General features: G+C 38.6%; 1 protein-coding gene across 2 annotated transcripts; it reads left to right on the top strand.

Annotated features, from left to right (window-relative positions):
• The first annotated feature begins 104 nt into the window (after nt 1-104).
• Nucleotides 105-26,421, top strand: QRSL1 (glutaminyl-tRNA amidotransferase subunit QRSL1). Of its 2 annotated transcripts, XM_008155493.3 has the most exons (11): nt 105-239; nt 6,595-6,754; nt 7,068-7,166; nt 8,578-8,674; nt 11,354-11,530; nt 15,415-15,590; nt 15,680-15,792; nt 18,675-18,867; nt 19,381-19,498; nt 22,179-22,384; nt 25,135-26,421. In XM_008155493.3, exons 1-11 carry the CDS (start codon nt 216-218, stop codon nt 25,350-25,352), a joined length of 1,581 nt encoding a protein of 526 aa, XP_008153715.2. In that variant the 5' UTR covers nt 105-215; the 3' UTR covers nt 25,353-26,421. The 2 variants fall into 2 exon arrangements, with proteins under 2 accessions (XP_008153715.2, XP_027995208.2); XM_028139407.2 differs by lacking the exon at nt 11,354-11,530 and having other exon boundaries at nt 152-239.
• Nucleotides 26,422-27,320: the final 899 nt, after the last annotated feature.

The raw sequence follows: 27,320 nt of genomic DNA on the forward strand, positions 1-27,320 counted from the left end.
CCGCCGCCGCCGCGGGACGTGCCTTGCGGCGCCAACCAATCGCGTGCAAAGATCGTTTCCTCGGGCTGCAATCCGACCAATGGGAGTACTCGGTGTTGAAAGGTGCAGTGACGAGCAAAGATGGCTGCGCCCATGTACTACCCGTAGCAGTTGTTGACCTTCGTTTTTGCTCCCTGTCACCTGGCCCCTGTGGCGGCAGGCTGGACACGAAGACTATGCTGGGCCGGACCCTCCGAGAAGTGAGTGGAATTGGCTGCTGAGGGCCCAGGGAGGTCGGCCAGATTCGTGGAGTCCGTGGGCATGGAGTCCCCGGGCCTGGCCACGCCGCCTCCTTCCCTGGAACTAGGTTGGGGATTCGTACCTGTGGGTCCTTCGGCTGCACTCTCCATACGGGTTCTGGAGTTAGGACCTTAGCAGGGGAGCTTCTCTACCGCGGATCTGTGGGGTGGAAGTGAACTCCGGCTTCTCAACTAGACGTTTGCCGAGGCTGGGGCGCTGCCAGAAGAGGGGTGTTGCGCTGGTCCCCCTCAGTGTCTCTGCTGCCCCCGACCACTCATTTGATGCAGTTCTAAGGAGCCCAGCAACTCTGTCCCTTGCAAAAGCCAAACTAATAATCCCCCCTCTTTCTCCCCCTCCCTTGATATATCATTCTCTAGGCTTTAACTACCACTAAAATACCAATGATTCCTTTATCCTTGTCCCTGTTTCCTGGACGTCCTTTAGTAACTCTAGGCTGTATTTGTGAGTGTCTTCTGGACATCTCTAACAAATGTCCCCGTAAGCACCTCAAACCCAATTTAACCAAAGTCGACTTCCTTGTAACAGGACCCCCTCTTACCTCTCAACCTCCATCTTTAGAAAAAAACAAAAAACAAAAAAAAACTGATTTCTGAATTCTTAATAGTCTCTTATTAATGGGACAACTTTATCCTCGTTGCCTTTAGATTCCTCTTCATCTGTAATATCCAATAAGTCACTAACCCCTCTTAATTCTGTCTTGAAATTATGCCTGCAATCTGTTTTCTTGCTTTATCCCTACTGTTAGGGTTTTAATTCAGGTCTCTGCTTCCTGCTCTAGCTCTCTCAGCCTTTATAACTGTCTGCAGGCCCTCTGCTATAAGACTTACCTCTCGCCCTTGTTAAAACTCAGCTGTTCTCCACCGAGGCAGATCTGTGTGGTAAGGCCCAGAGTATATGGTTTAACAAAGGCTCCAGGTGATTCTGCTGATACGTAGAGGTTGAGGGCCTACCATGCCTTCTGTCTTCACCAGGAATGTCTTTTCTTCCCACCTGGCAGCCTTTTAGAAAACTAAATCATGAGAACTTCTTTTAAGTCCGCAGGCTTTAAATAATAAATAGGTCTTCCCCCAAATAATTACTGTTTTACTATTTTAATTGCATCTGGACTTTACAGTGCAGAATCCTATTTGTTCTTTAAAAAGAAAATTTGTTTTAAAATGAAATATAACTGAAAAAACATGGCCTTTTCTTTTTCTGTTCTTTTCCCATTCAGCTCCACCTTTTATGTGCCAACCCTTTCCTCGTGTTGTTGAGGGAAGCATCATGCGAAACAACTTTTACGTCAAGGGGATAAAAAAAATTTAGCGGAACTGACCCAGGGGTAGACAGGAGGATGGTTGCCTTGGCATGCTTGCTTTCACTTACTCCTTTAACAATTATTTATTGATATTGTATGCAAAACATTATTTGGTGGTGATTTTCCCCACCCAAAATACATCTTTTGTCCACTCTGTATTCTCTCCACATCATTGAATCATTGCCCCAAGTTCTACCAATTAGAGATGAATTTAGTACACATTCTATTTTAAATATGTTAAGATGCCTGGAAAGGCTTAATGATTTATTCATCCATTGTTGTAAAATATAATAGTTCAGTCAAATTTCTTTCCATCACACCCTAGTTGAGATAATCAATTGAAGAAAGGGAAAATTTGCTGAAGAGGAAATTAAGGGAAGGGCTCGAAACTATGGAGTTTTGAGGCAATTTGGGGGACCTAAGTGGAGGCTTAGGGCAACAGAAGAGCCCTGGGAGGAAGCACAAAAAAAGAACTACAGTGCCAAATAGGAAGTAAAACTATTAGTAAATTATACCCAGGTAAAATTCAGGAAGGGAGAGGAGTCTTACTTTTACCTTCCTTTTATGTGGCATGATCCCCCATTGTTTCTAGGAGCCAGACACCAGACTAATATTCTAAAGTTTAATTCTTTATAATAATAAAAGTGTAATATGCTAATTAGACCGGATGTCCTTCCGGACAACCTTCCCGAAGAAGCCAGGGCTTCGAGGGAAGCCCGGGTCCTGGGTGCCAGAGGGAAGCCAGTGCCAGCAGCCGGGGGAAGGAAGGCCTACTCTTGTACAAATTTCGTGCATCCAATAGGAGTACAGGAGGGGAGTTACGGGGGTCTCTGCTTAGAGTCTCACAAGGCTGAAATCAAAGTGTCAGCCAGGGCTGTGGTTTCATCTTAAGTTGTAGGGTCCTCATTTGTTGTTGGCAGAATCTGTTTCCTTGGGGTTTTAGAACTGAGGTCCCCATTTTCTTGCTAACCTTGTAGGTAGTAGAGTAAATGAGCTTAAGGGACAGGAGATGTGGGATAATTAGAATTGATACTTATATAGATACTAATGTCCTGGTGCACGGATTCGTGCACATTGAAAGGAAATAAATTAGAAGAAATATTTAATGTTGCTATTCACCCTTTCTCTACAATAGAAGTGTCAACCAAATTCACAATTGATAATGACAGATGGAAACAGACACATGCGATTGGCGCCAGTGAGAGCTTTATATGTATTGGGCATGCGCGAGTCAACTTAGCCTTTTATAGATATAGAATAAACTTGCTTAATTAGACCCGCTTTCTGATTTAGCTAAACTTTTTCCAGCCCAGTGAAGCACCCCAACTTCTCTTTCAGGTAATTGTCAGCAACACAGCAGTAAATATCAACACGAAGCAGATTATTATTATGGATCACACAGTGGGAAAAAAGGGTAAAGTATTTAACAGTAGCAGTGTTTGACTATATTCTGTACAGTGAGAAAACCTGAAGTCATTTTCAAGTTCCACCATTTCTTCTTTTCAGTTGGGTCAAGTTTCTAAACTTTCTAAATCTCCATTTTCTGGCTAATGAAAAGAAAATAGGATTCTACCGAGTCTTCTATCTCTGTACTCCAGAACTTCTGTGAGGATCAAATGAGATGAGGCATGTGAAAACGCTTCACAAACATTTGATTAAATTGTAAAATTTTGCACCTGACTATAAAGCAAATTGGGTTCCTGGGCTGAAGAAACTGCAAGGAGGCTAGTTGCTAGGGAGAGGAAGCCAGGCGTTGCTATATGACATCATTACCACCCCCACCACCACCCCCTCCCCCGCACCCACAGCGACTGTTTCCAGGCCCGGCAGGGCTGGACTGTGGGCCACATTTTGCGCCATGGAGTCTTGGCAGTGTTGGCTGCGATTTGGTGGGGTGTCGCTCTGGGGTGGTGGCGCGGCCTGTGTCCCACTTGGGGGAAACTGAGTGTTGGTTTGTTGGCGCCAGGTCAGTGGTGCCCGTTTATTTTTAAATCGTCATTGCGCGTCTTGGCAGCTCCTGTGTTGAGCGTCTGCCCCCTGGTGGTCAGTGTGCATCATAGCTACCAGTTGGACGGACAGACACTTGGCCTTTTATATAGAGAGAGATTGGTATGATGTATGTAGTCTGGGCTATGACCATGTGAGTTGGTCACTGGGGTAAGATGGAGGAAAGTTTGTGTAAAGTGAAGTCAAGAACTGAGAGGCCGGGTGTCAGTGTACATAACTTGAAGTTTGACTTCAACAGAAATAGGAACAGGAGCCGTAGTAAAGAAGATTACGGTGAGCTAACTGCTCAAATCTTCAATGAATGAAAAGGAGTAGTAGGGAGACTTGGTGTAGGGAGACCTAAAGGGTAATATAATCCTCTCCAAGGCCTGTTCTTCTTTTGAGCTGGGTTTTGAAAGAAGAGGGAAGAGAAAGGCATTAAAGACCTAGGAGGAAGCCTGCCCACATATTCTTTTCTCCTCCTCTGGACTCTGGTACATGGCAGATAGGAGCTAAAATAGCCACCCCTTGAGAAAGCTGCAGGAGAAGCAATGGCCTCGGAAAAGCCTAGTTTCCATTAGAGGAAAGAAGTGCCAGGGAGAGAGAATTTGTTTTTGATGTTGTTTTGTTTTAATATGTTTTTATTGATCTTTGAGCAAGAGGAAGGGAGACAAAGATAAAAACATTCAGGAGAGAGAAACATCAACATTGATTGGCTGCCTCCTACACGCCCCCTACTGGGGATTGAGCCCACAACCCGGACATACGCCCTGACCAGGAATCAAACCAGAGGCCTCTTGGTGCATGGGTTGATTCTCAACCACTGAGCCACACTGGCCGGGCGAGAATTTGTTTTTTTACAAAAAGTTTTATATTTGATTTCATCCTATATTCAAATATGACAGCTTTAGTTTTGTCCCAGGAGAACTGTACTATTTATATCTCATATTCCTTATGCTCAATCCATTCTAATTCATTAGCATCTTTGTTTTCATTTCTCTTCTCCAATTCCCTTACTGATTTTCTCAAATCTGGATTTCCTAAAAATGGTCCTAACGAACATCAGCACTATTTAAAGTACATGCTCCTGGGCAATCTGATTTCTCACAACTGTAACTCCTTATTACCTCTTATTCTTATACCAGTTGACAAGTCAGAAAGCAGTTTGAGGATAGTGGGCATTAGAGGACTTGAGGCAAAGAAGGAGAGAAAGTGGCAGACATAATTTTCCTATTACAACTTTGCCATAGGATAGGCCTGCCTATATACCTATCTGTCTCTCTAGCTTTGGGTGTTTGCTAGTTCTGACTCTCTTCTACCCAGCCTAACACTTTATTCTTTCTTCTCACTCCATATTTACACGGCTATCATTTCTCTTTGGCTCCTTTCTTGTAAGTTCACATTGCATACAAACAGTTGAATAGAAATATCTCTTCTTGTTACCAGGTTACCTCCTTTAAGTCAAGCCCAGCTCCCCTCCCCTCCCCATCCCTGAGTCACTCCCCAGACTCTCCATGGCAGTTCTTTCCTCCTCTTGTCCATCAGCATTAGGTCCTCTCAAAGGCCTGTCCCACAGCTTTTCTCGTTTAAAACCCTCAGCCTTAAGAATACTGCTTTGATGACTTATTCAACAGCTAAGAGCAGATCATTTGCAGATTTTCCTCCAAATGCAAACTCCTATTGCTTGATGTACTTAGGACACGTGGAAATACATTCAACTTAGAGGACAAACTAAGCTTCCACTAGTGCAGAGAGAAATGATGAAGGAACATATATTAAAAAATTACTTCTACCCTTTACTATTTGTGTGTCTTTGGACAAATCACTTAACCTCTCTGACCTTCAGTTTCTTCATCTCTAAATGATGTTAATAATACTTCACTTCTGTAGTTGTTTTAAGGATTAAATTCAGTAATAATGCACATAAAGCAAACAACAATGCCTGGCTCTTGGTAAATACTCAATAAATATTCTTCCCCACGCCCCACCCCCCTTATCTCTGAGCTCCCATCTGTCTTTTCATATTATCTCCAAAGATTTGGTATTGTCTTCAACTTCTTGTTACTTATTTTACCTTGTAAGTATGTAGCTATTACTTCTATAGGAAGTATTAAATAATTATCACTTCACCTGAGGCTTCACTTACTATCAATATGCAGATTCTGGTAACTTGTAGTACAGTTTATTTTAATGCTTTCTTTACCAGTCTTCCTGATGCAGTGAGGACCAGATTTCAGGAAAATCTGTTTGCTTTTGAATCCATATTTTCTAAGCATTTCTCTTAATGACTAGTGGATTTTGCTTGAATTCTCCAAAGATCTATTTAATAAAGATAATTTATTTAGAGCCATAAAGTCCTGTATTGACTTGTCTATTTTATTCTCTATGGACTGCTGTGTTGCGGATAAGCTACTCTCTTTACACAATCTATCCTAACCCATGCTTCACCCATGCTGGACCTCTACTTCTCCTGGGCAGGATGGTTTACCTAAACCAGTGGTTGGCAAACCGTGGCTCACGAGCCACATGCGACTCTTTTGCCCCTTGAGTGTGGCTCTTCCACAAAATACCACGTGCAGGCGCGCACATACAGTGCGATTGAAGGAGTACCCTAATTAAGTTAATAGCAATGTACCTACCTATATAGTTTAAGTTTTAAAAATTTGGCTCTCAAAAGAAATTTCAATCGTAGTACTGTTGATATTTGGCTCTGTTGACTAACGAGTTTGCCGACCACTGACCTAAACCATCGCTCTTGTTTGTTCAAGCCTGGCTTAGAAACAGTTACTTAGCTAGGCCTATGAATGTGGTGTCCTCCAAACCATCTTCAAGCTGGTCAGGGTGTTACCCTGGTTCACTACACTAAGTGTAGAGTTAATAGGTTCTCTTGGTTTGGAATCCAAGCCTTACTTCAAAATTTATACTTATAACCACTCTACCTGCCTGCATCACTGTAATATTTGGAACTTCTGCAGACTCACCAAAGGGTTTTTGAACTGTATATATTATAGGTTTCTGTTGCACTGAAACAAGGCCAAATTACTCCAACTGAGCTCTGTCAAAAATGTCTCTCCCTGATCAAGAAGACCAAGTTTCTAAATGCTTACATTACTGTATCAGAAGAAGTGGCCTTAAAGCAAGCTGAAGAATCAGAGGAAAGATATAAGAAAGGTAAATTACTTTGAATTATACTCAGTTGTTATATCCTTAGAGAAAGAGTTTTAATTGGATGTAGCAGTCTCCATTTGGCAAGTGAATCTTTTAGCATAAAGCATTCCCTTATTTAAAGAACTTGCCATGCGGTATAATAAAAAATGAGGCAATTGGATATGTGATGCTTTTTACTGTCCAACTGCAATAATTGCTAACCTGAATTTAATTTCTGAAGAAGTATCTTTACCAAGAACTAATAGTTATTAACTAGTATTAATGTGTCATTATATCTTGAATTAGATACTTCTGTTCTTTTGGCTTTTTAACACAGGTCACTCACTTGGGGATTTAGATGGAATTCCTGTTGCAGTAAAGGACAACTTTAGCACAACTGGCATTGAGACAACATGTGCATCAAACATGTTGAAAGGTAAAGTTTAACTGATCACAGCATTTATTAAAAATAAGAATTTTTCAGTTTAAATTAAAGAAAAGATAGTAAAGCCCCAAGATATTCTCACACTAATTATATCTGCAAAGAAGATACTTAGGATGGAGTATTACATTTTTTCTATTTGCTCTTTCAGAATGCAAAACTATTCTTTAGAGGTAGGCCCGCTTAGTGGATGAATGTAATTTAGGAAGTTTTAGCAATCCTATTTAGGAAGACTCAGTAACTGATCACCACAAACACACTAAGCAACCTTTAACTCCCACTCCGTGATAACATGGGAAGAGTATGAAGTGGCTGTCATTACCCATCATCTTAAGGATGGTGTGAGGATTCGTTAGCCACTACTCCCGTTATTTTTTATTTCTTGATTCCTGTACCTCTTATATCACTATTAGAGGCCCAGTGCACGAAATTCGTGCGTGGGGGCGGGAGGGGGCGGGGGAGGGAAGGGTTCCTCAGCCCGGCCTGCACCCTCTTGCAATCTGGGACCCCTTGAGGGATGTCGGACTGTCGGTTTAGGCCTGATCTCTGTGGGATAGCTGGCTCTTAACCGCTGGCCTGCCTGCCTGCCTCATCGCCCCTAACCCTTCTGCCTGCCTGCCTGATCACCTCTTAACTGCTCGCCTCCCGGCCTGATCACCCTTAACTGCCTCTGCCTCAGCCCCCGCTGCCACAGCTTCATCCAGAAGGATGTCAGGAAGGTCGTTTGGCTGTCCGGTCTAATTAGCATTTTACGCTTTTATTATTATAGATATTTATTTGAGTATTATAATGTTTAGTTTTATTCTTTACAGTTTAGTAAGTCAAAAAGGAATCACGTTTATCAAGATGCTTGGATCATAGAAAGAACAGGAAATGGAAAAAGGTTATTCAGAGTACTATATACTAAAAGTAATATTCTGAGGTATGTGCCTAGGTTCCTCTGATAGGTAGACTGTTGTTAATTGTTTTTGAATATACACTACACGGAGAGAATTTTAATTAACAATAAAAAACTATTTCTGACTGGAAATGGACAAAAATCACTGTGAAATAGCATTATCTGAGAAGAAAAAGTCAAGTACAATGATAAAAAATATGATTTGTGATTAGTGTCAAATGAATTAGGTACACCTTTGTTATTCAATATTTTGTAGTACTGTTAAAGTCAGTGTTTTTATGTTATAAAAATAGTGAATATAAACTGTCTTTGGAAAACATAGCATTTAACAATAGAAAAAATTAACTTTTGGAAGAAAGTACAACCTACTAGTCAAATTAAGAATAATTAACACATGTCAATACAAATTGCTTAATTGCAGTTTAAAATCTTGTTTCTTTAATATGTTTTATATGTCCACTGTTGTTGGTTTTTTTCCTGTAATAAAAATTACTGAATTTTTTTCAGGTTATGTACCACCTTATAATGCCACAGTAGTTCAGAAGCTGTTGGATCAGGGAGCTCTACTAATGGGAAAAACAAACTTAGATGAGTTTGCTATGGGGTAAGTAAAATTGAAATTTTCTTCTCTTGTATTTCTTCCATCTGTCTTTAATTTCATTATGTAGTTCCCTAAAAGTATTGAGGTGATTTTTTTTGAGGATTCTAATGCCAGTTTCTCATTTCCTCTGTGAGATTATGCTCTACTGTCTAATACATATATAGTAATATCTCAGTTGTAGTTTGTATTTCCCTGATGACTAATAATGTTAAACATTATGTGGTTTGCCACCCATATATCTTCTTTGTTGAAGAATATATTTAAATCTTTTGCCTCCCACCCTTTTTTTTTTTCTTTTTTTATTGGGTTTGTTTATCTTATTGAGTTGTAAGAGTTCTTTCATACAGTCTGGATTCAAACCCATTATTATACAGGTGATTTGCAAATATTTTCTCCAATCTCTGGCTTGTCTTTTAATTGTTTTGGCATTTAGTAAATACATATTGAATAGATTAATCCATGGGAATAAACTCAAACATAGGTTATTAGGACATTGCCTTGAATAGCTGATCAAAATGAATATCATTGAGGGTGAAGTGAACATCATGTACCTCCGGATGTGATTCCCTAAGAGGAACACACCATCATCTGTGCAATTTTTCTATCCTAAAGTAATAATAAGGAAACAGACAAATCTGAAATTAGAAACATTCTATTAAGTATCAATATCTAAAAAGCATAGGAAGGCTGTGAAAATGTTCTAGATTAAAATAAGTTAAAGAACATAAAACCTAAAACTTATAGAAGAAAATGTAGGAGAAAATTTTTATTACTTTGAGTTAAACAAAAATTTCTTAAGACACATAAAGTACAATTTGTTAAATAAAAAATTGATGGTTTGGACTTCATTAAAATGAGTAACTTCTGTACTTTGAAATATACTGTTTAAAAATGAAAAAACAAAACAAAACTATAGACTGAAAGAAAATACTTGTATTGTTGTCTGAGAAAGAGCATGCATCCAGTATATATAGACCCTTTCCCAACTCGCTAAGAAAACAACTCAGTTTTTCTTTTAATGGGTAAAGATGTAAGCAGACATTTCATTAAAGAAGATACACAGTTGGCAAATCAACACATAAAAATGCATCACGTTAAGGAAATGCAAATAAAAAACACAATGAGATACTTATACCTATTAGAATGGCTTAAAAAATGAGAATATCAAGTGCTGACAAGGATAAAGAACTATTGGATTTCTCATACATTGCTGGTAGGGAATTCAAAATGATGTCACCATTTTATTTATTAATTTATTTTTTTAAATAGATTTTATTGATTTTTTACAGGGAGGAAGGGAGAGGGATAGAGAGTTAGAAACATCGATGAGAGGGAAACATCTATCAGCTGCCTCTTGCACACCCCCTACTGGGGATGTGCCTGCAACCAAGGTACATGTCCTTGACCGGAATCAAAGCTGGGACCCTTCAGTCCGCAGGCCGACACTCTGTCCACTGAGCCAAACCAGTTAGGGCGGTGTCACCATTTTAGAAAATAGTTTGGCAGTGTCTTATAAAGTTAAACACACTTACCATATGGCCCAACAATCTCGGTCAAGAGGTGAAGACTTATGTTTACACAAAAGCACTATCAATGGCCTTTCAGTACAATATTTATTGTGATTTTTTTCAAATTGCCAAAAACTGGAAATAACTCAATGTTCATTGGCTAGTGAATGATTAAAAAAGTAAAAAAAAAGAGGCTTAAGAGACAATGATAACTAACTGTAGTACCTGCCTCTAGATCTGCTCCTGTACTGGAAGGGGGTAAAATGCTATAAATGACATTATTGCATCAGCTGGCAAAATTGGATTATATTCATTAAATTAGATAAAAGCATATTAATGTTAAATTTACTGATATTGATAACTGTACTATCCTATATAATAAAGGCTAATATGCTAATTAGACCAAACAGCAGAACGACCCTCCGGACGACCTTCCAGACGAAGCCAGGGCTGCGAGGGCTGAGCCCCTTGCACGAATTTCGTGCATTGGGCCTCTAGTGACTATATAAGAGAATACCCTAATCTTAGGAAATAACATACCGAGTACATATTAAAGTATTTAGGACTAAAGAGCCATGGCAATATAATTTACCCTTAAATGGTTCAGAAAAAAAAAGTGTATGGACACACATACACAGAGCATACAAATGATAAAATAAATAAGGTCAGATGTTAACAGTAGGTGAATCTGGGTAAAGGGTGTAAAGTGCTTTTCATGCTATTTTTATTTTTATAATTATGATTGAAATTATTTCAGAATTTAAAAAATAAGTTATTACTATTCTACTTATAATGCTTTTCTTAAAACTTTTGATTAAAAGAGGGATTCCTTTAAAAGACTTTGTGTTAACTGTTTGAATGTTTGTGATACTACAACCGGAAGACCTTAATTTACACGGGAAATCATCTTAAACTGAATTAGATGATCAACTGGGATATAAATCTTTATTTCTTAGTAGACTAGTTTTCTCTACTTTCTATCACAAATGCTCTTTCCATCCTCCACTCTTCAACTATCTAATTGAAGAAAGTTACATCTAAGCAGGCTTCCTGTCTTTTTCAATTCAGTTTACTACAGTGGATTATACAGTGTCAGAAGCAAATAATAATCAGAAGATGAAATTGTCACATAAAATGAAAGTTTTATTAGATATCTTGCTTCTCTTCATCTCAGATCTGGTAGCACAGATGGTGTATTCGGACCAGTTAAAAACCCTTGGAGTTACTCAAAACAGTACCGAGAAAAGAGGAAGCAGAAACCCCATGGTGAGAATGAGGATACAAATTGGCTTATAACTGGAGGAAGCTCCGGAGGGAGTGCAGCTGCTGTATCAGCGTTCACATGCTTTGCGTAAGATGTTTTTCCTATTTGTACTTTAAAACCCAACCTGGGACAAATAGTCATAAACTATAGGCAAAATCCAACCATAGACAAGTTCATACTTCGGTATTTCTTATACACACACACACACACACACACACACATATGTATATTATTGATTTCAGAGAGGAAGGGAGAGGAAGAAAGATAGAAACATCAATGTTGAGAATCATTAATCAGCTGTCTCCTGCGCCCCCTACTGGGGATCGAGCCCTCAGCCTGGGCATGTGTCCTGACCAGGAATCAAACTGTGACCTCCTGGTTCATAGGTTGACCATCAATCATTGATCCATACCAATTGGGCAATACCTCAGTATTTTTATTTCTTTTTAGTGAGCTATTTGTGTCCAGTGGTATATCAAAATTACATCTTATTAATACTTAACTATACAGTACACTTATGTGTAGTTATACATTTAACTTTAAGATAACATTTAGCCGTGGCCGGCACTGGTCAGTGGTTAGAGCGTCAGTATGTGTACCAGATGGTCTCAGATTCAATTCCTGGTCAAGGGAATGTACCTGGGTTTCAGGTTTGATCCCCACCACCAGTTGAGAGCATGTAGGAAGCAATCGATGTGTCTCTGCCACATCGATGTTTCTCTCTCTCCTCTTTCTCACCCTCTTCCCTCTTCCTTCCACTCTCTTTAAAATCAATGGAAAAAATATCCTTACCCCTCAGATGAGGATTTAAAAAGAATCTACACCAATAAAATAGAAAGATGCAAATTGACTGTACCTTCGTGACACCCACCAGCCAGTCAGGAGTGAGTATGCAAATTAACCCAACAAAGATTGTGGGTTAATTTGCATACGCAGGCGCCAAGCAGTGGGGGGCGGGAGGGACGACGGGACGCTTGCGTCGTCGCCATGGCGATGACTCAGGCGTTCCACACCGCCCCAGCAGCTCTGGGCCTCTGGACAGCATGGGAAGGTGGAAAGGCGGCTCTGGGCCGGGGTGAAAGCAGAAAGGCAGCTCCGTGCCAGAGCGAAGGCGGTGCTGGCAGCCAGGGGAAGGAAGGCCCATTCTTGCACGAATCTTTGTGCATCAGGTCTCTAGTAATAATAATAATAATATAACATTTAAAGTCTTCCTATATAATATCTGGTTCTCTTAAAAACATGATTTTATGGATCTTGCAGAATAAACCAGTTAGCATAAATGGACTTCATTGAATTTCATTTTTTTAATAATTTATTTGGGTGTCTGGTTACTGATTGTACAAATATTTAGGTACTAACCTACCATGGCTTTAGCTGAGTGCTACTGAGTTAAATTATTAGCTATGGTTTATCCTTCGCCTAATTCTGACTTTTGACCCTCCAAAAAGGAAAGAAAAAAATGCTCCTAATATATATCAATAGAATATTTAAAATAGTGTTTTTATCAATCAGCAACTAAAAATATATATTAGTAAGTAAAGGTTTTTCAAGTTTGTAGGGAGCTGATTTGTTCAACTGTCATACTTTGTATTTAGGAAGCATCAATCATGCTTTATCTCTTAAGTCCCATTTGTAAAGCATTTCCTAACCATCTAAGGAAGAGTAAATAAATATTGCTGTTATTATAGTTCTCTTTCCTTAATTATTCACTGAAACTAAGCTCTTTCAGGGACATTGCAAGCTATAAATTATTTATATTTTTAGAGCTATGAGGATTTAGTAGATTCTACAGATTTTTATTTTTTATTTTTTAGTTTCCCTGGAATCTTGTTAACAAGTAAAACCATTTCATTTTATCTCTGTGAAATTTTATAGCACTGCATTAATATTAATGAGAGTTCTGCTAAGTTAGGCCTGCCAGATTAGGTGCTCTTTCCTATCCTCATCACCCCATTCACTGTTCATCTTTCTGAATGAGCTTTGAGAAGATGGCATTTTGACACATAATTCCTATGGAAATGCAAGTTTTACTTTACATAGCTGTCAGTGAATCCTAATAAGAAAATGTATCGTTTTAGAAATTGTGAAAGCAACAGTCTGATTTCGTGACTCAAATGGACTTGGTAAGAAAGGCAGTTTAATTTGCATTTTCTGTAGAATACAAGGGCCATGTGACTGGTAGGAGCCTTGTTTAGTCCAAAGCTTCATTCTGGGTGTAGTCAAGAGAAGCACAGACGCAAACTAACTCCAGATTGAATGGGTCCCAAACTGTCAAGTGTTCTGCTTTATCCCCCCCACCTTTTGATTCATTCTTTCTATAGTAGTTTTAAAAATAAGAAAATTCTTGGAATACTATGCACCATGAAAAAGAATGAGCTAGAGCACTGGTGACATGGAAAGACATGTATAGTATGTATAGTATGACCTTAGTTTTATTAAAAGTAATAATTATATATATATATATATATATATTTATATATGCAAGTTGCATGGAAGTGTCTGGATGAATGTATATTAAAATTGATAACTAAATTTTTATCAGGGTAGTAATTATAAGAGAAATTTTACTTTATATACATCATACAGTAGGACATTTTAATTTTTCCATTAGCCATGTACACTTTTCTAATTAGAAAAACTTTTTCTGAAACAGTTTTTTTAAATGTTTTTAATTTTTAATTGTAAAATATACATAACATAAAATTTACCACTTTAATAACCATTTTTAAATGTGCAGTTCAGTAGTGTTAAATACATTCACATTGTTGTGCAACCAATCTCCAGAACTTTTTTCATTTGCAAAACTGAAACTTCGTATCCATTATACAACAGCTCACCATTTGCCTGTCCCCCAGCCTCTGGCAACCACTCTTGTCCTTTCTGTCTCTATGAATTTGACTACTCTAAGTATCTCATATAAGTGAAATTATGCAGTTTTTGTGATGGCTTATTTTACCTAGTATTTTGTCCTCGAAGTTAGTTTTTGTGGGAGTTTTTGTTGTTTAATAAGAAAAGCATATACTCTATGGGTAACTGGGCAAAACAATGAACAGATACTTCATAGTTGGGTAATACAAATAAATGTGAAAAATTATTTTAAAATACACATTTACAAAGCTTTTTGGTTATCACTTTAACCATATTTTAAGAACTGTTAGTACTCAGTGGAACAATGGAACATTAAACACAATTTGATTCACTGCAATTGAGAATATAAATTGGTATAACCTTTCTAATGAGTAATTTGACTGTGTATATTAAGAACTTATAATAACAGGCAGACTCTTTGGCCCATTAACTCTATTTCTTAGAAGCTAACTTAAAAAATAATCAGACATAATGGGCAAATGTTTATGTTTAAAGGTGTTTATTACAAAGTAACTTATTATGCAATTGTTATTCTAGTTGGCAATAACATAATGTTTAAATAAATTAAAATACATTTCTACCCATGATTCTAAATGGGGTAGTAGAAGGGCTGTATCTGAATTTCTGGGAAGGGTATATTCAGTTGTTGAAAGCATACTGTAAAGTCGCCATTAAAGGAAGGTATAAGATTTGTATGTAGATTGATAAGAGAATGTACTTTAAAATATTGGAAATTGCCAACTGAGATGATAGAGTATTATACGTATTTTAAATTTTCAGTAATTTTAATGATCTAATAAAAGGTTCATGATTAGCAAAAAAGAGATAGAAACTTATGATTACAGAATAACCTGAAGTATGAAAGAGAAATGCATTTTTAAAAAGACTTGAATATGCCAAATATTAACAGTGTTTGCCTCAGGATGGTGGGATATTTTACCTCTTACCCTTTTCTATACTTTAATAATTCTCTAAGAAAAGCATGTTTTACTTTTATATAATCAGCGGGAAATACAGTTTTAAAATATACATTTTAAAAGGTAGATTCCAAATGTAATTAGAGATATGTCATTCTTCTAAAGAGTATTCCATTTAAATTCCAGGGCTTTAGGATCAGATACGGGAGGATCAACCAGAAATCCAGCTGCCCACTGTGGAGTTGTTGGTTTAAAACCAAGCTATGGCTTAGTTTCCCGTCACGGTCTCATTCCCCTGGTGAATTCAATGGATGTGCCAGGAATCTTAACCAGATGTGTGGATGATGCAGCAACTGTGTTGGGTATTTATATGATTCCATGTAGTTTGAAAATGTTACAATTTCACTGTAAAACAATGATGTCTGTCACTCCCAAGTATTTTTCTTTACAGGTGTACTGGCTGGGCATGACTGCAAAGATTCAACCACAGTACAAGATCCTGTTAAATCATTTATACTTCCCAGTTTGACAGATGTAAGCAAACTATGTATAGGAATTCCCAAGGTAATTCTTCCCTTTCATTACTTTACAGAAATACTGTCATGTCACATACAAAGCACAGATTTAGGAAACAGATTGGTTAGGTTTGAATCCTTGCTCTTCCACTTTAATTAGCTACTAGAGGCCCAATGCACGAAAATTCGTACAAGAGTAGGCCTTCTTTCCCCCGGCTGCCGGCACTGGCTTCCCTCTGGCACCCGGGACCCAGGCTTTCCCCCTCAGGCCGCCAGCAGGCACCTGGGACCTGGACTGCTTCCCTCCTCTGGCGGCCCACAGGCACCCAGGACACCAGCTTGCTTCCCTTCTCCAGCTACCTGCACACACCTGGGACCCGGGCTGGCTTCCTTCGGGCCACCCACAGGCACCCGGGACCCAGGCTGGCTTCCCTCTGGCCCCAGCTTCATCAGGAAGGAAGTCTGGAATGATGTCTGGAAAACGTCCGGTCCAATTAGCATATTACCCTTTTATTATTATAGATGTGTAACCTAACCAGCTCAATTTTCTCTAAGCTCAATTTCCTTATCTGTAAAATGGGGATAATAACAGTATTGATTTCAGAGAATGGTGAGGTTTGAATTAGATAATCATCATAGGATGTAATACAGAGCATGGTGACTATAATAATAAAAGCATAATATGCTAATTAGACCGGACGAAGCTGGGGCTGTGAGGGAAGCCCGGGTCCCAGGTGCCTGCCAGTGGCCAGAGGGAAGCCCAGGTCCCAGGTGCCTGCTGGCAGCCAGAAGGAAGCCCAGGTCCCGGGTGGTAGAGGGAAGCCAGTGCCAGCAGCCAGGGGAAAGAAGGCCCACTCTTGCATTAATTTCGTGCATCGGGCCTCTAGTAGTTAATAATACTATATTGCATATTTGGAAGTTGCTAAGAGAGTATATCTTTAAAGTTCTAATCACAAGAAAAAAAAACTATGTATGGTGACAGATGTTAACTAGGCCTATTGTGGTGATCATTTCTTTTTTTTAAAATATAGTTTATTGATTTTTTACAGAGAGGAAGAGAGAGGGTTAGAGTTAGAAACATCGATGAGAGAGAAACATCGATCAGCTGCCTCCTGCACACCCCTACTGGGAATGTGCCCGCAACCAAGGTACATGCCCCTGACCGGAATTGAACCCAGGACCCTTGAGTCCGCAGGCCGACGCTCTATCCACTGAGCCAAACCGGTTTCGGCAATTTCTTAATACATACAAATATCAAATCATACTGTACACCTGAAACTAATGTAACATTATGTTATAAACTATTCCACCTCAATAAAAAGAATTAGATACTCATGTTAACACATTGCGGACCATTAGTTTTATTGCTAGCTTTACCCAGTGGCCAGGTAAGTTTCTATTGAACAAGTACAAAAAACGTTTTACATAAACGTTAAAGGCACGCTTTAAAATTAAATACCCATTTCATTTTGAAGTTATTTATTACATGTTCTTACAAGCTAATATCTTTTTAAAGTATGATACTTTGTAAAACACTGTGTAATATGAAGCGAGAATTCTCGTGATCCGTCTGCAATGTGTTAAGCAAGGGTCTATAAGATTTTTCTATAAAGTATCAATTAGTAAATATTTTAGGCTTTGTGGGCCATGCAGTTTGTCATAACTACTTAACTCTGCCACTGTAGTAGTGTGAAAGCAGCCATAGACTGTATGTAAAGAAAGGAGTGTGGCTGTGTTCTAATAAAACTTTATTTTCAAAAATAGCTATCAAGTCACATCTGACTGATGGGCCTAATTTATTAATCCCTGATGTAAAGGGCATAGTCCAAGATATACTATGCATAGTAAAGGATCAATAAATGTTACTGACATTACTATTATTAGTATTACTACCATATTTATTATGGTAGCAATTAAGTAATTCATACATGAAAGTAAATATATTGAATTACTGACCTTTAAGCTTAGCAGTAATTTTCTTTTAATCCTCAACTGAGGATATGTTTATTGATTTTAGAGAGAAAGGAAGGGAGGCAGAGAGAAAGAAAAAGAAACATCAATGTGAGAGAGAAACATCAATCAGTTGCCTCCCATACATGCCCCAGCCCAGGATTTAACCCACAACCCGGGTATGTGCCGGACTGGGAATCAAACTCCCCACCTTTTTGGTGTATAGGACAACACTCCAAGTAACTGAGCCACCCAGCCAGGGCAACAGTAATTTTTTGGATAATTTTTTGTTGTTGAGACTGTCCTATGCATTGTAAGATGTTTAGCAGCATCACTGCCTCTACTCCTAGAGGTACCGTCCCTACCATACCACAGTCCCACAACCAAGAATGTTGCAGATGCTACCAATGTCCCCAGTTGACAGGAAGAAGGTAAACTTGCCCCCAGTTGACCATTACTGTAGGGAAATTCTACTTTCTTTACAATCTTCAATTAAGGTCATAACTGTGCCTTCTTTTAAAGGCTTAGAGAAAGCACAGGTTGTAGAAACAGACGTAGTTTAGAATCCTAGACCCTCTACTTACCTGCTATGGAATATTAGTAAAGTTATTTAACTTTTCAAGTCTCTATATATTTTATTAATAAATTGAAAAATAATACCTACATCATGGGATTATTAAAAGCATTAAAGTAGAAAATCTTTGAAAAGCATCTAACAGGGTACCTGATATATAGTAAACATTTAACAATTATAAGGTCTCCAACCAAATCTCCAGTCTTTACTGTTGTTAAAGAGCTCACTCATATCTAGTACTGTGCTTATCATGCCATGAACACTCTTAAATTAGTTCAGTCTTTCTGGCTACCTACTAGCAATTTAATCAAATTTTCTAATGTATTGCCAAAGGTCCTGGAGTACAAATTTTTATAAATCATCAATATAGACGTTCTAATTTCTGTTTTTTACCTTTTTCCAATAAGGAATATCTTGTACCAGAATTATCAAGTGAAGTACAATCTCTTTGGTCCAAAGCCGCTAAGCTCTTTGAGTCTGAGGGGGCCAAAGTAATTGAAGTGTCCCTGCCCCACACCAGTTACTCAATCGTCTGCTACCATGTATTATGTACATCAGAAGTGGCATCGAATATGGCAAGATTTGATGGGCTGGAGTATGGTAAGATGGTTGTGTTTTGGATTTTTAAGGTAATTGTCTCAACATTTGAAAGGTTCACTTATTAGTGGCAATATATGTATATTGCCCACGATCGTGTTGATGAGTTAGAAAAGTAAATCAGTGAATCCTTTATCATTTTAGCATTGTACTTACACTATTTATCATTAATATCTCTGTGTGTTCAATTCACTTTTCTGGACTGAATACCTTGAAGAGATAGTATCTCATCTTTGTATTTTCAGTTTACCTAATGTAATGCTTAGTACGTGGTAGATGCTCAGTAAACATTTCAATGAATGAACAAATGAGGAAGTGAACAAATAGTGTCTCCCTCTTGGTTATTTTCTTCTGTTTCCTTGATTGCTGACTGGCCAGTCACTCACAAGGCAGATAAAGAAGGGAAACCATGAAGGGCAATCTGCAATTTTTGTATTGGTCACAAATGTAAATTTAGGTCTGTTTTTCAGCCAAAACTTCCTTCTTAAGTAATGTCTATCTCGTTTTGGTTTTCAGGTCACAGGTGTGACATTAATGTGTCTACTGAAGCCATGTATGCTGCAACCAGACGAGAAGGCTTTAATGATGTGGTGAGAGGAAGAATTCTCTCAGGAAACTTTTTCTTATTAAAAGAGTAAGATAATTAGTTTAGAAATTTTCCCCATTCTTAAAAACTCAACAGTAAAGTAGTAGCAGGTCTTATAAGTTGAAATATTTGCTAAAGAAGCAAAATCTTTATGATTTTAATTAGAAATCAATTAAAGGCTTATTTATGGTACTTTAGGTTCCTGTTATTCAGAAACAAACAAAAATGGGAAGTTTTAATTAAATGATTAGTAAAACTAAGTAGGAAGCCCTGAGGGATTTTGGACTCATTAAATGTCCCCTGACTATTATTGCCACATTGGCTTATGGCTGTTAGAGCCTTAAGTAGGAAGTTACTTTGATGTCCCTCGAGAAAAATTTAGTGAATCAACTTACCTTTTCCTTCCACTATGCACCTGTTTGCTCCAAGAAAGAATTCTAAATTACTATGATTCCTACCTAGATTGTCTTCAATATTAGTTTATTGACCATCTTGTGAAGGCATTATTCTAAATGAAATAAGAAAAAGACAAATACGATATGATCTCACTAACATGTTGAATCTTTTAGATAGATAGATATGAAAAAGCCAAACTCATAGAAACAGAGTAGAATTGTGGTTGCCAGGGGTTGGGGCTGGGGGAGGTGAGGAGGCAGCTGATTGATGTTTCTCTCATCAATGGGGAGATGTTGGCCAAAGGGTGCAAACTTCCAGTGATAAGATGAGTAAGTTCTGGGGATCTAAAGTCCATCATATTTACCATAGGTAACAGTACTGTATTATATACTTGAAAGTTGCTAAGGTAGTAGATCTTAAATGTTCTCACCACACTCAAGCGATCCCTTGAGCTCTGAGTGCTACTTATTCCTATCCAATACTCTGCTCTGGCAAATTGTGGCTGTCTGCCTCCAAACTTTCCATCTTCCTCTTTGACAGAGAGCCCCGTTTCCCCACTCCTAAGCTCCTTTTAGGTTCCGCCTCTCTGGGCTCAGGCCTGAAAACTGTCTCCAGGCATTACTCTAGGGCAGTGGTCGGCAAACCGCAAGCCACACGCAGCTCTTTGGCCCCTTGAGTGTGGCTCTTCCACAAAATACCACGTGCGGGCATGCACATACAGTGCGATTGAAACTTCGTGGCCCATGTGTAGAAGTCGGTTTTTGGCCTGGGCGAGTCTATTTTGAAGAAGTGGTTCTAATGCCGAGCCACACTCAAGGGGCCAAAGAGCCACATGTGGCTTGCGAGCCGCGGTTTGCCAACCACTGCTCTAGGGAAATCAAAGAGCTTTTCACATACTTGTTTCTCTTCTCTCAGAGCTCCCTCTTCTGAATGCCTGTTGTCTAAGGTCTGAAAATGGTAGTTTCCTTTTGTCTTGTTTTCTGGTGGTTTAATATGGCATCATTGATGGAAGCATCATTGATGGGAGCAGAAGTTCTGCTTTTGAACCATATTTAACGGAGAAAGAAATTTCATAGAGAACAGAAGTATGTGTTCTTTTATAAAATTCAGGTTTGGGAATGCTGTTAATACATTATTTAAGCCATCAACTGTTATTGTTGTATAAGTTACAGGTGATGTCTGCGTTTTTCTCTCTTTTTTTTTTTTAATATATTTTATTGATTTTTTACAGAGAGGAAGGGAGAGGGATAGAGAGTTAGAAACATCGATGAGAGAGAAACATCAATCAGCTGCCTCCTCACCACCCCCCCCCCCCCCCACTGGGGATGTGCCCGCAACCAAGGTACATGCCCTTGAACAGAATCGAACCTGGGACCTTTTAGTCTGCAGGCCGAAGCTCTATCCACTGAGCCAAACCGGTTAGGGCTGCATTCTTCTCTATAAACCCTGTGGTCAAATGATAGTTAGGACATCTGATAGTTCTAGAGCATTCTTTGAGGGTAAAAAGATTTTTACGTTTTTATCTCATTGTATTTGGTTTGCAGTAAGACTGGAGTTGTGATATCCATATTTACAGGTGAGGAAACTGAAGTTAGAACAGTTAGTACTTTTGCCAGCCTTCATTAGTTTCAGGAGGATTTGAAGAGCATTTTCTTTTTCCCTTTCTCTGCATGATTGACTTACACTAACTCCTATGTCTGGCTAATTCCTTAATCTTTTCAGTAAAGTAAGCATCTCTCCTTGAATTGCACATTTCCATCTGGGCTGTGCCTATCCACAAAATACAAAATTGCAAGCATAGCATACTTTCCCCAGTTTTTGTTTGCAGAGCCTTTTTCTAATGTCTAATTCTGATGGCATGTTAGAATTTTGCACAACTTCAGTGTCCTTCTAATAATTAGTTATCATTATACTATAGATGAATTAAGACATTATAATAGAAAGAGGATTAAGCTGAGCCTCCAGGAACCCAGTTCTAGACTTTCCTGTACCACTGCCAATCTCTGTAACCTCTGCAAAATCATTTAATAATTATACTTGATTTTCCTCACCTGAAAATGAATGTTCTGGTTTAATGGTTCCCTGGAAGTATTAATGTTTTATGATTATATATGCAGAATTGCATCTAGTAGTGAATTCTGATTGATTATAAACTATAGACCTACCAAATTTTCTAATGACATCACAGTTGAACAAAATTCATTTTTATGTGTTGTAGGAGTCGAACTCATAAAGGCCAAGATCCAGTGAATTCTTTAACAAGCCTCACGTATGAGAATTGTTCAAAGAAATAACAAAAAGCCCTTAAAATATCATCTGTTTTTTTCCACAGAAACTATGAGAATTACTTCATCAAAGCACAGAAAGTGAGAAGACTCATTGCTAATGATTTTGTGAATGTGTTTAACTCTGGAGTGGATGTCTTGCTAACTCCCACCACCTTGAGTGAGGCAGTGCCGTACGTGGAGTTCATCAAAGAAGACAACAGAACGCGAAGTGCCCAGGGTGATGTTTTTACACAGGCTGTAAATATGGCAGGTGAGGGTTCCTCAAGAATGTTCAGATTTTCTTTACATTTTTAAATAGGCAGCCTGGTCTTCACTTAGGTTCTAGCTAGATCGTTCCCTAAAGGCAATTGCTTGTCCTTCTGGAATGCTTAGAAAAGTGTGTGTGTGTGTGTGTGTGTGTGTGTGTGTGTGTGTGTGTGTGTGGTGCGTGGGCATAGGTACACACATCCTCAGATTCACCACACATACACATGTTCAGAATCAGTTCACTTAGCAGCATATTTTTAAACTTTAAAAAATTTTTCAGACCTATAAAAAAGTTGAAAAGTCGCATAATGAATACCGCTATGACCTTTGCCTGGGTTCACCCTTGTTAACATTTTGCCTCGTTTACTTTCTCCTTCCTCTCTTTTCCTCTCTCTCTGTCTTTTCCTCTTTCTCCACAGACACACACACACACACACACTTTTCTAAGATTCAACATCATGACACTTCATCTTTATCATGAGTCTTCTAAGAATAAAGACATTCTCCTGTATAACCACAATTCCATTATCTTACCTAAGAAAACTAACATAAATACTGTACAATAACTTGCCAAATGTAGTCCATATTTAAGTGTTGCATTTTAAATTTAAATAATTAAATTTTCTAAATTAATAAAGTTGAATTATCAATTGTACCAAAAATGTCTTTTATAAGTTGTTTTTTCCTGATATATAATTCATTTATGGTATCTTTTTTAAATCCCTCAGCTCTCTGTTTTTTAGAACCACATCAGGCTGCATTATAATTTTTATAGCAATTATCAAACATAGCATAGAACACTCAAGAGGAGATGGAAAGTCTACTGTACTTGCCTGTACTTTTGCTTACTGTGTTTATTTCTCCCTGATCTGTCAAGATTTTTTTGTTTTATCACATCCTTTCTGTTTAGAGAAATTCCGTTAGCCATTTTTTTAGGGTAGGTCTGATGGCAACTAATTCTCTTCACTTTTTTCCTTTTCATTTTTAAAGATTATTTTTGATATATACAGGATTCTGTTTTGACAGTTCTTTTCTTTAGCACTTAAAAAATGTTGTGCTATTTTCTTCTGGCCTGCTTACTTCTGATAAGAAATCCCCTACCTTTTAACATTTTTCTTCTAAGTGACATTGTCTTTTGAAGAATCTAGTTCACTTGTCCTGAAGGATGTCCCCTCCATAATCTGAATTGTCAGATTGCTTCCTTGAGATTGGAATGAGTTCAACATTTTTGATAGAAATACTACATATTCTTGATGTCAGGAAACAGTTAACATTAGTTTGTTCTGCTTTTGGAAACTAAGTTGAACCCTTAGTTAAGGAAGTAACTGCAGATGTTTTCCTTGTAGAGTTACATTTTTCCTTTTATCGCTTGTAAGCATTTGGTGAAGTGATACTTTGAGACCATGTGAATATCCTAATCCCCAATAAACTTGAACTCAATTTTAGCATCTATTCATGCTGCCTGCCTGAGTTAAAACCTAGAGAATTACAAAATGCTGACCTTTCTAATTATAGCATTCCATCTCTGTATATTAGTTAGCAGTCTTCTCTAAAGAGCAACTTTCTTCTTTTGTTTTAATTCAATGTAATATAAGCAATTACTATCATTATTGTTTTTGCTGCTCATATTGCCCCAGATTTAGTCAACAGGATCCCCTTCAAATTGCATGTATCCTTTAGACCTGTCCCCAGTAATTTTTGAAAACTTCCTTTTTTTATGATATAACAGGATGTCCCAAGATTTTATACTTTCTCTGCCCCAAACCTGGAAAAACTACCCTGAGCTACTATTTCTCATCTAACAAATTGGGAAAATTTACAAGCTCAACAATATAGTCTACTAGAAGCCCAGTGCATGAAATTTGTGCACGGGGTGGGGGGGTGTGTGTCCCTCAGCCCAGCCTGCACCCTCTCCAATCTGGGACCCCTTGAGGGATGTCCGACTGCCCGTTTAGGCCAAATCCCAGTGGCGGATCGGTCATCCCTCTCACAATCCAGGACTGCTGGCTCCCAACTGTCCTCCCCTGCTGCCCTGGTTTCCCCCAACTGCCCTTCCCTGCAGGCCTTGTCCCCCCCAACTGCCCTCCCATGCTGGCCTGGTCCTCCCCAACTGCCCTCCCCTGCTGGCCTGGTCCTCCCCAACTGCCCTCTGCTGGCCTGGTCACCCCTAACCTCCCACTACCTCCCCTGCAGGCCATCTTGTGGCAGCCATCTTGTGTCTTGGTGTGACGGTCAATTTGCATATTACTCTTTTATTATATAGGATAAGCAACGCTGCAGGAAAAAATCCCTCATCTTGCTAATGGGAGTTCAGAATAGTACAGCTTTTTTGGAGGGGAATTTGGCATTATCTAATTACATATTTATTTATCGTTTGGTGAAGCAATCCTCTTTGTTGAGAAACTTTCAAGAATACCAGAAAACATGTACACAGTAATTCACTAGGCTATAGCGTGAAATAGCTAAGCACAGAAAACAACTTACATGCCCAACTGTAGAAGAATGGTTGAATAAATTATGGTAAACCCACATAATGGAATAGATGCAGCTATAAGAAGGAATGGAGATGTTCCAATAACAGTGATTTTCAACATTTATCATTAAGTGAATGAAGAAAAGTACAAAAGCATGTATATCATACTTTCTGTTATTTTTTAAGCCTTATCATGGTCCTACTAGCACTGGAAAGTGGAAGGGTCTCTGCTTCTTAGGATGGAGAATTAATCAACTAATGGGTTTCTTTCTTGTACTCAGGGTTGCCAGCAGTGAGTGTCCCTATGGCCCTCTCCAACCAAGGGTTGCCAATAGGACTACAGTTTATTGGACGTGCGTTTTGTGATCAGCAGCTTCTTACAGTTGCCAAATGGTTTGAAAAACAAGTACAGTTTCCTGTTATTCAACTTCAAGAAATAATGGGTGATTATTCATCAGTCTTTGAAAATGACTTAGCTTCTGTTTCTCTAAAACAGTAGTGACAAGTATATCATGCAAACTACAATGACTTAAAGATTTTATATTCTAGAAAAGTCAGATGATCTTGCTAAGCTCTTGCAGTTTGGTTCATTGTCAGCATAATCATTCCTTGGAACCATTGTCTAAAATTCTTGTGATATAGTTAATTATATATAATCTGCCAGCATTTATTAAGCATCTGCTAAGTGCAGAGTACAGGATTTCTACTGTAACACAAGACACATGTTCCTGAAAAATGATGCATTTTGAAAAAATGTCCATTAAAAATAACAGCTTATTTACTTTATTAGGTGTATTAATGTTGAATAACTTCGTTGTACACCGAAACTAATATAACATTGTATATTAACTACATTTTAATTAAAAAAATAAAAAGTTTGCAGTAAAAATAAGTTTAATAATAAACCTCTCAAAACTTATGCATCTTTGTAACCAAACTATTAACAAAAACAATATTTGAGGCCCCCAGAGATCATCTGGACAACCAGGCAGACAGGCCAGTCAACATGCAATGGAGGCTGCCTCAGAAGATGTTGCAAAATGCACAAAAACCAATAAAATGGGAATATTTGCCTTTGCTGAGCAAAGCAGATGTAAGAGGAGCTCTGATCACAGAAGGAAGTGCAACCTGCTGGGGCCCAGAGTCATGCAAGACTGGGAGTATGCTTCCCCCTGTAGGCACCTGGGGCTTCTCTAAAAATAGACCTGCACCGAATGAGAACTTTCTTTCATGTTAAAGGGTAAAATTTTACTTCTGCTATTCCAGAGCCCCATGCCAAAAAACCAGAACAACTCCATGTTACACTGAGCTCTTTCTCCTATTAACTGATCACAAATGAACTCATTAATGTCCCAGAAACATCAGTTGTAACTTTACAGACCATATTGGACTTAAAACTTTGGTAGGTTGTGAAACCTGGTTTTAGTGAGAAAGTTTCAATATACAGTAGTCTCCCCTTTCCTGGGGGGAATATCTTCCAAGACCCCCATCTATGCCTGAAACTTACATATACTTTTTTTTTTCCTATACATACATACCTATGATAAAGTTTATAAATTAAGTACAATAACTGAAAATAAAATAGAACAATTATATATAAAACGCTAAGTGTCCATCCTTCCCTCCGACCGGTAGCTGTGACGCGCAATGATCACCAGGGGGCAGACGCTTTGACCGGTATCTATGATGCACACTGACCACCAGGAGCTGCCATGACATGCACTGGCCATTTAAAAATAAATGGCACCACAAACCAACACTTGGCTTCCCCCAAGTGGGACACAGGCCCCAACACCACCCCAGAGCGACACCCCATCAAATCACAGCCAATGCTGCCAAGACCCCATGGCGCAAAAAGCGACCCACAGCCCAGCTCAGCCCGGAAACAGTCACTGTGGGTGCCAGGTAATGACGTCACGTAGCAACACCCAGCTTCCTCTCCCTAGCAACTAGCCTCCTTGCAGTTTCTTCAGCCCAAAAACCCAACTTGCTTTATAGCCAGGTGCAAACATTTTACAGTTCAACCAAATGTTTGTGAAGCATTTTCCTGTGCCTCATCTCATTTGATCCTCATAGAAGTCCTGAAGTAAGTAGATAGGAGACTCAGTAGAATCCTATTTTGTTTTCATTAGCAAGACAACGGAGATTTAGAAAGTTTAGAAACTTGACCCGGCTGAAAAGAAGTAAGAAATGGTGGAACTTAAAAATGACTTCAGGTTTCCTCACTGCACAGAATATAGTCAAACACTGCTATAGTTCAATATTTTACCCCTTTTTCTCCCTGCGTGATCTATAATAATAATTTGCATCATGTTGATATTTACTGCTGTGTTGCTGACAATTACCTGAAAGAGAAGTTGGGGTGCTTCACTGGGTTGGAAAAAGTTTAGCTAAATCAGAAAGCAGATCTAATTAAGCAAGTTTATTCTACATATTTAAAAGGCTAAGTTGATTCACACATGCACAA

Source organism: Eptesicus fuscus, chromosome 10 (genome assembly GCF_027574615.1).
Source record: "Eptesicus fuscus isolate TK198812 chromosome 10, DD_ASM_mEF_20220401, whole genome shotgun sequence".
Lineage (NCBI taxonomy): Eukaryota > Metazoa > Chordata > Mammalia > Chiroptera > Vespertilionidae > Eptesicus > Eptesicus fuscus.